General features: G+C 36.3%; 1 protein-coding gene across 1 annotated transcript in view; it reads right to left on the bottom strand.

Moving 5' to 3' along the window:
- The window catches only part of ARFGEF1 (ARF guanine nucleotide exchange factor 1), a 111,625-nt gene that overhangs the window by 18,065 nt on the left and 81,086 nt on the right, over positions 1–12,474 (bottom strand). The window contains exons 23-29 of the mRNA XM_019630307.1: positions 10,111–10,201; positions 4,964–5,004; positions 4,699–4,868; positions 4,199–4,350; positions 3,891–4,063; positions 2,827–2,987; positions 1,783–1,913 (exon numbers count right to left, since the gene is read on the bottom strand). Of these exons, the coding sequence (XP_019485852.1) occupies positions 1,783–1,913; positions 2,827–2,987; positions 3,891–4,063; positions 4,199–4,350; positions 4,699–4,868; positions 4,964–5,004; positions 10,111–10,201 (919 nt within the window). The remainder of the gene's footprint in view (positions 1–1,782; positions 1,914–2,826; positions 2,988–3,890; positions 4,064–4,198; positions 4,351–4,698; positions 4,869–4,963; positions 5,005–10,110; positions 10,202–12,474) is intronic.

The following is a 12,474-nucleotide window of genomic DNA, read 5'->3' as shown; positions in this document are numbered from 1 at the left end:
AAAAAGAATATTTGGGACTCCAGGTTGATTATTTGTTGTTGTTTTGTTTTTTGTTTTTTTTTTTTTAAGCTGAGCCATCCTGCTACCTGTTGGCAGCTCAGCGGCTGCTCAGCTCAGGCTGGACTCGAACCGCTGTTGCTCAGAGCTCAAACTCTTGAGCGAGCTCTTAACCAACTGAGCCACTCGGCCGGCCCTTCCAGGTTGATTATTTAACCCTAAATCTACAGAATTTTGAGAGAATCAAATGTGAATGCATGTGAAAGTGTTTTGTAACTAGTGTGTTATATAAATCATAGTGTTACATTTTAAATGTAATCTAAATAACAGCCCTTACATATCCTTAGAGGAAGTAAGAAAATGAAAGCCATCACTTAACAGTTTACTCATATCTTCCCTCTCCTTTCCTAACTAGGACATGTATTTTCTCTTCTCTCTAATAACTGGAACCCATCTGTAATCTGAATATAAGATGGTGAGGAGCACAGAGGCGTGGTCCCAAATAAGGACAGGCTAAGAAAGCAGGCAGGTCTCTCATCAAATAGATTTCTACGAATAAACAAGGGCAGGGACGGGATGTTGAGTTTACGTAACTTGTCAGTCGTGACCAGTTAGTTGCTCCACTGAGGTGGCTGGACATTTAAAAGGGGTGAATCTAAATAATTCAAATTTTTATGAGTTGGGGGCTATTTTGAATTTTATCAAGTTCTAGCAGGTCCACTGACAAACGATCCTCAATGCCCAAATACAAAATAAGATGATGTGCAACGTTCTTGAGGTTACTAAATTCTCTGACAAATTCCCAAGGCTTGAGTCCTACTTTGGATGACTTATCTATTTCACAGAGTTTACTGTTATAGTCAATAATACTATAAAAACGAGACGTTTCTTAGGAAATGAATCAAACTTGACCTTGGATGGGGGTGGGGGTGGTTCTGGCGTAAGGGAGGAAGGAGAGGTTCATTCTGTCATTACATTTCTGTCACTGATTTGTTACAAATCTGTACCACCTTTCTGATTTAAAAAAACTCCAATTGTCCAAATGACTAATGACTCTCCCTAAAAAGAAAATGGGATAATTAAAATAGGGATTTTTAACATAAAACTGAACTCATGATGTACCTAAACACTTACTGACAGATATTTGGATATGCAAGTTGGCCGTTTCACTCTAGCAGTCAATAATGGTGAAAAAACCTGTTCTATGGGAGTGACATGAGCTACAGCAGGAGAAGCGTTATGTTGAGCTTGTGTGGTTAATTATATCCGTAACAGTTTCTTTACAAATAGACTATATGTTCATAGATCTTTTATTGAGACATCTTGGGGAGAGTTTAAAATTTTTTTAGTAGACCTGTATTATTCAAAACTATGTTACTGAGCAGTCTTCAAAGAGAAATGGTTCTTTACCTAAAACCCATCAAGGAAGCAATTAGGAAATTCTTCTATCATTCATCAGGAAATAAAATAAATTTTGCCACTAACTTCTATTGTACTTCTGATTGGAAATGTATGAAAAGACAATGTGTAAAATACTAAATTAACATAAAAGCTAAAGCTCAAAGTATGTCATAATAAAATTTTAAGGAAAACTAATGTAGTTCCATTTTTATCATTGTTCTTTTTAACGTATTTTAAAATCTGCCTATCTAACAATTGCTATATTGGATAAAATACATGATCTGTGGCCTTTTACTATCGAACATGTGTTCACATAAGAAAAGTTAATTTGACTAAAGTCAAAATACGCCTTACAAAATTTTAATTACAAATACTGATTGTTACCTGGTTCTTACATCTAATTTGCATCTATTGATGATACAGGATAACTCGAAGAGGATTGGGAACCATCCTCGTACCCACACCCTGTCTTCGGGTGCCACATTCATATCATCGCTTGTGTATTCCTTGAAAGCCTTGAAGAAGAAAGACAGGTTTTTTAGAGGCAAAACACAATACCTGTACAGGAAGCATATTATGTCTCCAAAACTTTTTCAAATGTTCTATAAATCAAAAGTGAACAATGTGATAAACCACAATAATTTATAAAAAGGTGGAGATTGTAATGGCCTATAAAGAGAACTGACTAGAATCCAAAAGCTGTTTTTAGCTTTATCTGCTTCCAGCTTTCTGCGTTATTAACCACGTTAGTCAGGCTTCGCTTTTATTTACATGGTTATGACACCATGCAGCCACACTAACTACACTGGGGAGGTGGGAAGGTCAAATAAGTAGATGTATGGACATGTACTAAGCACCCCATAGCTCCATGTCAGTGTGTAGTAAAAATCTTAGTACCAAACCTATTAACGCTTCACACGTGTCCTTATGATAGTTACAAAGACAGACTCGGACATGCAAGTTAAAGGTGGCAGCCAGGTTGCCAATTCCACCTGTCACTTCAGAACTTAAGCCCACACTCATCCAAGACAGTCAACTTTAGTACTGCAGAGCGCGACAGGGAAAAAAAAGTACAGAATCGCTAAAAGCCCAGGCCTGGGTTCATAACCTAGGTCTCCTTTGTTAGCTCTGAAATTACAGACACATTTTAAAACTTCTCTGTGCCTCAGATTCCTTACCTGTATGGGGCTCTAACACGACCTATCTCATAAAATTGTCATGCGGATTCAACAAGTTAATACATGTGAAACACTCAGAAAAAGACCTGATCCCTTCAGTAAACTTCAGCTATCATCACTACCCATTATAACTCAGAATCAAGCTCAGATAACTTTTGGGTTTTTCATAACTTCTCAATTTCCAAAAAAACTTGTATGTCAGACAAGAAATGAATACTCAGTAAATTCTGGTTACTAAACAACACTATACCTGAGGTCTATCAGACACATATTTTGCACAATGGCGAATAAGTCGAATTGCTTCCATACTTGTGTCTGGGAAAGCTGCATTGCATGCAAATTCAGACAAACACTTCACTGCATCCTGGAAAGAATCAATGGTCGCTGGAAAGTGTTTTTCAAACACAAGGGCTAAAAAAGAGAAAAATTATCAAATAATTTTTCAATTATTCTTAATTGTACCAAAAAACACATCAACCTCTAGATGAAATGTATACTTCCTGAAGTTAAGGGTTTTGATGTCCAACAGACATGGGTTCAAGTCTGTCATGACCACTTACTTGAGCAGAGACAGAGAAACAGGTCTGTGACGTGTTTATACTATGAACTCAGCACCTAATAGAGTGACTGGTACACAGTAGGTACTGAATCAACAGTTGGTGAGTGAATCTACAAAATTACATTTAATCTCTCTGTATCTCAGTTGCTCAATATGTAAAATGAAAAGAATACCCACGGAATAGCTGCCAGCACTAAACAATGTAAGTAGTAAGTGCTCAGCACAACAGTCAATTCAAGCAAACACTCAATAAATGACAGCTGTGATGTCACTTTTCTTGATGTTGATGATGGTCCTCATTATCATCTTCTAGCCAGGTTTAATTTACATCTTTAGTATTTCATTCTCCCTTAAAGTCAAAGGAGGCTGTGGAGTAGAAGTGGTCAAAAACAAAGGCTTTTCCTTAAGACTCGGTGGCTTTGAATCCCAACTCCATCACTCACTAGTTCTGAGCCCTGAGGCAAATTACTTACCCTTACTGGGCCTGAGTTTCCTAATCTATTAAAGAAAGCAGGATTGCTAAAGATACTTAGCTCATAGAGTTGTTGTGAAGACGGAAGAAAACACATGCAAACCGCTTACAGTGCTTGCCATATAACAATATAATGTTAACAATAATATCATTATTTACTCTCCTATAGGCAAACTTGGTAAACTTAAAAACTATAATAGGCCCATAATGGTACACTTGAATTACCCTCTGAACACATTACCATTTTTGTTTTTAACTTAAACATAGCTAAAAGAATACTCACTGACAATGTGCCCTGTTGTTTGGAATGCAAGTTCCACTATGCTTTCGTCTTGATCAGATGCAGCTAGGTGAAATACAGAGAAAATGTTCTTCCATCCAGACCGAATGTTAGCAGCTTGAGAATTCACCATCTGTGCTATACACCGCACCACCATATCTCGAATTGTTGGAGACCTAAAATATGAACATAATCGCTTGGGTGTGCATACCGATAGAACGCATCGGTTTTCTTTCCCTTCTTCTGCTTTCCCCCTGCTGTGGAAAATCGAATAATAAGATATTTTTCTGATATTAAGCAATTCAACATACCTGTTCCGTTTCATTATATGTTCAAAAGGTCTTAAGAAATCCTTCTGGAATCTGAAATTAGCAAGCTCCCCTTTCTCTAAGAACTTCATAGACAACTGCCTTAAAGAGTCTACCGCAAAAATAGCTACATCTTCATTAGGATTACAGCCAACCTGCAATGCAACAGAAATACAGGGTGCTAATACCAGCAGAGAAAAGCTGTAATTTTTTATTTTTGTTTTAGAAAAAGTATATCACTAATAGCATAGATACATAAATCCTAAGATTATACATAAAGACACTAGGTGATAACAATATTTCTCATCAAGACTAACATTATTTTAACTAAATTCTTAAAATCTAGAGCTAAAGAAAAACAGGACTCAAAGGGTTTTCTAAATTTGATTATAGAAATGTAATTAAAAAAACACTGCTTGGAAAGAAAAACAGTCTCAATTAGATTATAAGAAAATTTTAGACAATAATACAAATGTAAGCAAATCCTATAATTATTCAAATACCTTATTAAAATGATCTCCAATAACTTCCCAAATTCGAGACCACTGCAATCTTATTCTTCCCATGTTATAATATGATATTTCTACTATTTTTTGTAGACTAAACATTCTTGGATGTGTAGTGGAAAGTAATTCATCCATAGACACAGCACAGAGCCAACGGACAAAATCCACTAAAATATAAATAGATGTACAATGTTTTAGCATAATTTTCAAGTCTTTTAGCCAAAAAAGCTAGCTTATAAGTGGAATAAATGTACATACTTACCAATAGCATTTCCATCTAGCCTTGTAGACCCTGTAAATATTCTAAAGGAAAAAAAAAATAGATTCAAAACTTTGTAAAATCTCCCTTCTGTTACATCAATTCAAATGTAGTGGCCTGAGGTACAAGCTACTTTTGTTGGAACAAAAATATCAGATAGTGAAATGAATATTTTTTATTATATAGCTTAATAACAAGTATAGTTTGGATGTTCCTCCCTCTTCTTCTGCATTTAATAACATATTAAAGTAAGCATTTATGGTTGTAATTTTATTAGTAAATTTACAAACACTAGATAGGTATCATATGAGACTCTAAAAATAAGGAAATTATTAATCGTAAAACTAGTTATTGGTATACTATATAACAGAAGATTTTTCAATTTTTTTCTGATTATCAACTACTGTTAACACTAGTATTAACGTTAGTTTTTAAAATGAAAACTTTTACTTCATTTGTACAAGTAACGTACATTTGATTAGAAAATTGGTTTATGTTAAGCTACCAGCATTTAATAGAACCTTGCAAATAATCTTTAACAGTATAACCACGAAGTGGCTAAATAACTTTCCTTAGGGAATCCAAATGTTTAGAGTTAAGCTATCCTGTTCAGCTTTGCCCAGCCTTCTTCATCAACCTCTTTTTCTGCGTTTTAAAGTTTCATAGAAGACTTCAGCATAAACCTATTAGCCTTCTTTTTAAAAATCTGCATTTTTACCCATGTTCTGGACTTGTAACCAAGGGCTTGAATGTGACTTTCAGGATGAACCAATATTCCTCAACTTATAATGAACACCACAGGATGTGCATGATAAAAAGGAAAGCTTTAAGGCAGGAAAAGGTCAAACATTAAACTTAGAAATAAACGTAATCATATGAACAGTAACAGCTACCAGCAATCACAAGGTGGGTACTATTCTAAGTGCTTTATAAATATCCACTCATACTAATAAATACTCTGGGAAGTAGGCACTGTTACACTTCCAATTCTATACACATGGAAAGTGAGGCACAAAGATATTTAAAAATTTCCTCAATGTCACAGAACTAATAAGTGCTGGAGCCAAGACTCAAACCAGGAGGGGCAGACTCCTGGGTCTATGCTCTTAACCACCATGCTACACTGCCTCACACTTAACCTGAGCAAAACATAACTTAAGCACTTTAAATATATTCTAGTATTTTCCTGCTACCACAATCTAAATGTGTTCTGAGCATGTCATAATGTTTTAACCTTAGTGCCCCTGAATGTCTGCCTACGTGTTCTGGCAATGAGGAACAAAAACAAGACTGGAAAACCAGCTTAAAACCTGACAATGGCAACAACTCAATCTCATCTGCTGAAGGAATATCTTAAGATCTCCTTTATTGCTCTTGTCAGTAGAACAAAACAACAATTCAAAGATCTGGCTGCAAACACAATCTGGGGGGAAAATAAGAGTAATAAGGCCTCATTTAATCCAGTGGTTAGATTGGATCTGGAAGTTAAAACATACAAAGACTCTGCAAAGCTCTCACATGAACAAAAACGAAAATCGCTAGACTATGCATAAGTGTCATTTAATGATTTTTCAAACTAGAGGTATTCTCATAGAAGGCAATGGCTATAAGAAAAACTACCAAAAACAGAGTCAAAACTAAAGAGTATAGGAGAAACAATAGGAAAAGAAAAAAAACAAGGAAAAAATTTTAACTGAGAAGGAAGCAAATGGCAAGAGCTGAAGGGGTCAGGAATGGGAACAGAGATGGAGATTACATGCAACTACAGGGGAAATAAGCAAATTCTCTGAAGGCAGAGAATGGAGAACAAAGGCCACAGGACAGAGGAGCAGCAGCAGCAGCAATCACAGGTGGAAGTGACGGTGGAAGGCAGTGGCAGCATGCATCCTGGGGATTGGCATTCGATTTCCTACTCACTTTGGTAGCCTCTGAGGGGTCACTCTATTTCTAGTAATGCTCCACTAAAGATAAGCCATATGGTAGAGCACAGCGAGCGGTCTGTGGAAGCATTTAAAATTGAGCCTTCATATACTAAGGCAGGAGAGCAGAGCTACGTTTCACAAAGTCAGTCTATGAAATGGATTCTACATTCCTTGTATGAAAAGCAAAGGACTGAAGCATGAGAATCTTGTGTGTTAATATTAAGATATATCCTGGAAGGAATGAATAGAAAAAAATTTTTTGGTAGATTATGGCTTCATCCACATTACGATAATAATGTAGAAATGAAAAAAAACAGAGGTTGACCAAACATGCAGATTCTGGATCAAATAGACTTAAAACTATGCAACAAACAGGCACACTAAATTACTATACATGTAAAAAGTTTTCAGAGTGAAAATATCAAAGCTAACATTTATTACTTAGGCCTAACTGACAGATGTTTATGAGCAAATGCAGTGGGCGATGAGCGGCATGTGTTTTCTGAAAGGTGACAGGATGTGCCCAAGTGGGGGATGGGCTAGTTTTATAAAGCTAGATCTGGTGTGATTAAAAAACAAGAATGAAAACAAAAAATACGGCACTAAAGAACTAACTTTTAGAGGTAAATCATTCCTGGACCAACTGTCACTGCATAGTTTGGCAATACTTATGAAATTGGCTTAGTTTAGCAAATCCTGGAGGATCAAGTACTCCAGATTAAAGTGCTTGATGTTCTCCTAAATTCTAATGATACGAAGGTGGAGATTAGAAAGTTTTATCACCTTAAAGCTTTGAATGGAATCATATATTTTTCTGTTGATTAACAAACTATAAACAATTAAGCAAAGAAGAATTATTTTTATTTTTCATGTTTAGTTCCTATACTTGTTACAACAGATTTTTCAGAACAGGCCTAAGGACAGGGACAAGTACAGACCTTCCCAGGACAATACTCTCACCTGTCTTGAATACCAGGGTAACCTCACTGAGGTCGCTCATAGGTTAGAGTCAGAATATTGCATATGAAAATAAACTCAGGTATTAAGAAATTTAATAAGTAAAATGTACCACACAAGAAAATAAATCTTATAATAAATCAAAGATGTACTTTTAATGTTTTCACTAAAAGCTAAAAGTTAAATACTAAGGTTCTGTATAAAACTGGACACTGAATTTATGTTTGTGGAACTCTTCGGTGATGACGAGTTTGAGATAAAGTACTGACAGAACTTGTGCTGAGACTGCTCTGAAACAGCATAGATTCTTAAAACAGAGAGACATATTATTTGAGTGACATGTCTACCTGCAACAAACAGTGGATAGTTGGATAAATTACAACTAAGTATGGTCACATAAAGTATATTATGGAAACAGAAAAAATAGGTAAAATGTTGACTCCTGTCTGAATAGATTCTCCTAATGACAGTGAAGATGAATTTCCAGAAGGCAAGAAAATCACTTGGAAGAAGGGCAGACATTACACTGCTTGGGACTTGAACACGCAGGCAAGGAAGTTGGGAGGTCAGAGTGCACACTCAGACATACGCCGCCTGCAGGAGTGGATGCTCTGGCTCCACTTCTCACAACTCTCTGTGAAGGAAATGGTCATCAAAATAATAAAGACCAGGGCCGGCCGAGTGGCGCGAAGGTTAAGAGCTGGCTTGGGACGCCAGAGCGCCCTGGTTCGGATCCCACATATGAGGGCCAGTGACACTGCCCTCCACAGCTAAGATGCTGAACAACAGCTCAACCTGGAGCTGGGCTGCCGTGAGTCGCCGGCAACGGCGTAGGCTGCAGCCCCTGCTGCAGTGGGCTGCCATAGGCTACTGTATGTAGTCAGCAGCCACCATGAGCAGCCAGCATGAGCGGCCAGCAGCTGCAGCGAGCGGCCGTCCAGAAGCCGGCGACTGATCTGCCTCGCCTGGGAAGAGCGTAATGATGGTGCCAACTTGGGCCAGTGAAGCAACATCCTCCACAACTAGATTGAAGAACAAAAAAGGACAGCAACTTGTCTGTTCCCCTTCCCCCAATTCCCCAGCACTGTTCCCATCCCCCCAATTCCCCAATAAAAATCTTTAAAAAAAATAAATAAAGACCAGATTACCCTGGTTGTGGGATGCGCAAGTTATTTAATCCCATGTCTCAGTTCCCTTACTTGTAAATTGAGGACAATAATATTACTCATCTCATGAGGGTAGTCAAAAGATTAAATAATACAGTAAAGCACTCTGAAAAGTAACAAGGACATGGTAAGCCTTCGAGTTATATAGTAGGTATAAGATGATACACCATCTTTCTTCCATCTTCACAAGATAAAGGCAAGTGACAAAAAGGACAGCAAGTAGATGCTACGAATTCTTTTCAAGGAAAAAGTTCCACCGAGTACTTCAGAGTCAGTAGCCGGGGACACTCTAGTTCTGTCTATACTTAGAACCACAAGTTATTTCTGAAGCAAAGTAAAATAGTGGATCAGCATGAGTCTCCAAGCACCAAGAAAAGAATATAGTAGATATTATATTTACATTTTTGAAAGTTTCTATCAGAAGTAAAAATTAAAAAAATTTTAATATCTAAGTTGTAAAATGTTGAGTTTCAATTTTTTGGGCATTCATCCAGAAAAAGCTGATCTTCAAAAGAACACTAGATAGTATTCTTCATACTGGGAATTTTTAAAATCTGAAAAAACTAAATATTCCATCGTAAAATAAACCATAGCATGGGTTTTCTTTTGGAAAACAAACTAAAAATAAGGAGTACCTGGTAATATATATATAACCAACCAATTCCCAAGTCCTTTCCAAAGAAGCTTATGATGAGAACTGCCGGCAAATCCCCTCCTTTTGCCCGTAATGCAGTTCTATATCATGGACTCAGAAAGACAAATTACACTCTGTTTTCAAATAGGGATAGCAGGGGGAATGTTATCTATAAAGAAAATAAAACATTTGTGTTCTTTTTCATCAAGGTTCTATTTCCCTAATGGCCGTTAATATGTACTGTAACTTACATTTTTGTACTGCTTATCTCCTTCCTACATTCTATGATCTAAAGAGCAAAATTATAGGTGCTTCATCCTCGAAATTGCAGCATATCACTCTATAGTCTTATATTCATTACTTAAGAAAAATTACTTTGGCAACAATTTTTTATTACTGAGCAAAATATATCTAAATGCTACAGAGTTAAAACAGTACTCATCTGAAAAGGGAATAAAATGAATATCTTACCTATCAACAGCAACAACAACACTTTGAGAGCTGGTTTCGCCAATGGATTCCTGAATACTTGCAATCTGCTTCCAGTCCACATTTCCTCCAACTGCCGCATATAAAAGAGAGTCACATCAGTTTGAAAATAATTCAGTGTAAGAACACACATTTCTGAAATCAGTTATTTTCCTAATGAAAGATATAATGCTTTGGGTGAACAAATCTTTTGGCATCAGTGATCTTTATCAAGGTCACATGTGCCTAATGAGCTATACTAATTGGTATACAGACATGGTTATAAAGACACAAACTGTATTTGCAAAGATTACACGAATTAGAGTCACTAAGGATGTAGACCACAAAATTAATGACATTAGGCATAATTACTCTTAATATTTGAGAAACACAGCATTAACCCAGTTCCAATGACACCTTCTTATGATGATTCCCAATGCCATACAATTAGATCTCCCCTGTCCTTTAATCTCCAGTCCCCTGTTTACAAATGCTTATTGGAAATTCTTAACTATATGTTCTAACATCCTCTTATTTAAAGAATCATTTATACCCCGGCCAAAAAAAAAATGGTGCCATATGTTGGACAGCAGAACAACAATTTCCCCAAGTTTTCAAACTCTTAACCTTACAATCATCTTTGAGTTCTTTCCCTTTCTCCACTAGTCACTAAATCTCTCTTGTGACCTGTTTTCGTATCATTCATTCATTGTCACTCCTACCTACTCAGTCTAGGCCCTTACAACTTCAGGCTCAGATTACCGCCCGATTCCTGACTTTTCCCCTTCAATCTCTCCTTTCTCCTACCAGATTAATTTTCCTAAATTGTCAGCTTCATTTTGCTTACTATTACTTCCAGGATAAAGTATAAACTTTTCAGTAGAGCATTTATGGCAGTTCCCTTCAACATCCTAGCCAATGTATGCCTCTATTCAGACCATCCCTCAACTATCTAAAACTTATTTATCAAGGCCCCATTTGAGCATTTACTTACATAAGTACTACTCAAATCAGGATATCTTTCATACAGTCTCATATAAATTACTTTTGCTGTGTCAATGTTACCTTTTCAGCCAGATAAAAAGTTCCCTAAGGTTAGGAGCCAAGTCATATCATCTTTTTTTGTATTTCCTACACCTTATTCAATATTAAGTCCAAAGCAGATGCTCAACAAGTACCTGATGACTCAACTGACCAGATACTCAATGAATGCCTTCATGAATGAAGCATAATAGATGATGTTATACAAACCAGCTGGGCTCAAATTCTACTCTAGGGACTGAACAATGTAAAAAAGATGTGATCCCTGTCCTCATTGAGTTAATAATTTACCAGGAGAGACAGACTTACAATCAACTTTAATACAATGAAATGATTACTTCATGGATGAAATGAACTAAATACATATAATACAAGTTTTGCTAAATAGAACTAATTTTGATAGGCTAAGGGAGAATGGGGATGTTAGCTCAAGGAAAGGCTTCAAATATGATGAAATATTAATTCAAATAAGACCCAGAAGGATGATCATGTGGGAAAGGAGGCAGAAGGAAACACAATTCAGGCAGAAGCAGCAGCATATATAACATAATGGAAGGATGCAAGTGGACGTCATGTTTTAAAACACTTGGGTATAGCCACAGAGGAGGATTTGGCCAAGAGCACAGAAGAAGGGCGAGAACAGTAGTAGACGAAGCTGGAAAGACACATTAGAAATAGAATGTGAAGAATTGTTATGCGTAATGTTCTACTTTTGAAAATATGGAACATTAGACCTTTTAGAACATTGACATGGTCCAATCTATTTTCCGAAAAATAATTATGGCAGTAGTGAAACAGGAAAAGATTGAAGCCAGGGAGACAAATTATGAGCCTATTTCTATAACACAAGTAAACAAGAATGAAAACCTGAAAACAGTGACCAAGAATCGGGGTGGTAGGGAAATACTATCAAGCAACATTCAAAGTGTACAGCACATTATAGAAATTTAGTAAAGAAAAATCTAGAGAAAAAATTAATGCCAGTCACCATATAACTTCCTCTGTATATCAAATCAAAATCCTTCCAACAGAGCTTTCTATACCTTTTTATTTAAATATAGTAATTTGTAATCAATATATTTCAAGGAATCAGAATATATAAATATAAAATGTCTAGCAATCCAAAGAACCTATTTCACAAATATGTGAAATCTTTCAAAGATTTGTATGATAACATCATAGACTAATATTTCAGTTTTACCAAACAAATTACTCAAAAGAAAATACTTAGTACACCATGATCAGGTGGGTTTCATCCCTAATATGCAAGGGTGGTTCAACATCCGCAAATCAATTAACGTGATACACAACATCAACAAAAATAAA

This window comes from Hipposideros armiger, unplaced genomic scaffold, assembly GCF_001890085.2.
Source record: "Hipposideros armiger isolate ML-2016 unplaced genomic scaffold, ASM189008v1 scaffold_900, whole genome shotgun sequence".
In the NCBI taxonomy this organism is placed as follows: domain Eukaryota; kingdom Metazoa; phylum Chordata; class Mammalia; order Chiroptera; family Hipposideridae; genus Hipposideros; species Hipposideros armiger.
The sequence above is the reverse complement of the archived record's forward strand: the minus strand, read 5'-3'. Positions and strand labels throughout refer to the sequence as shown.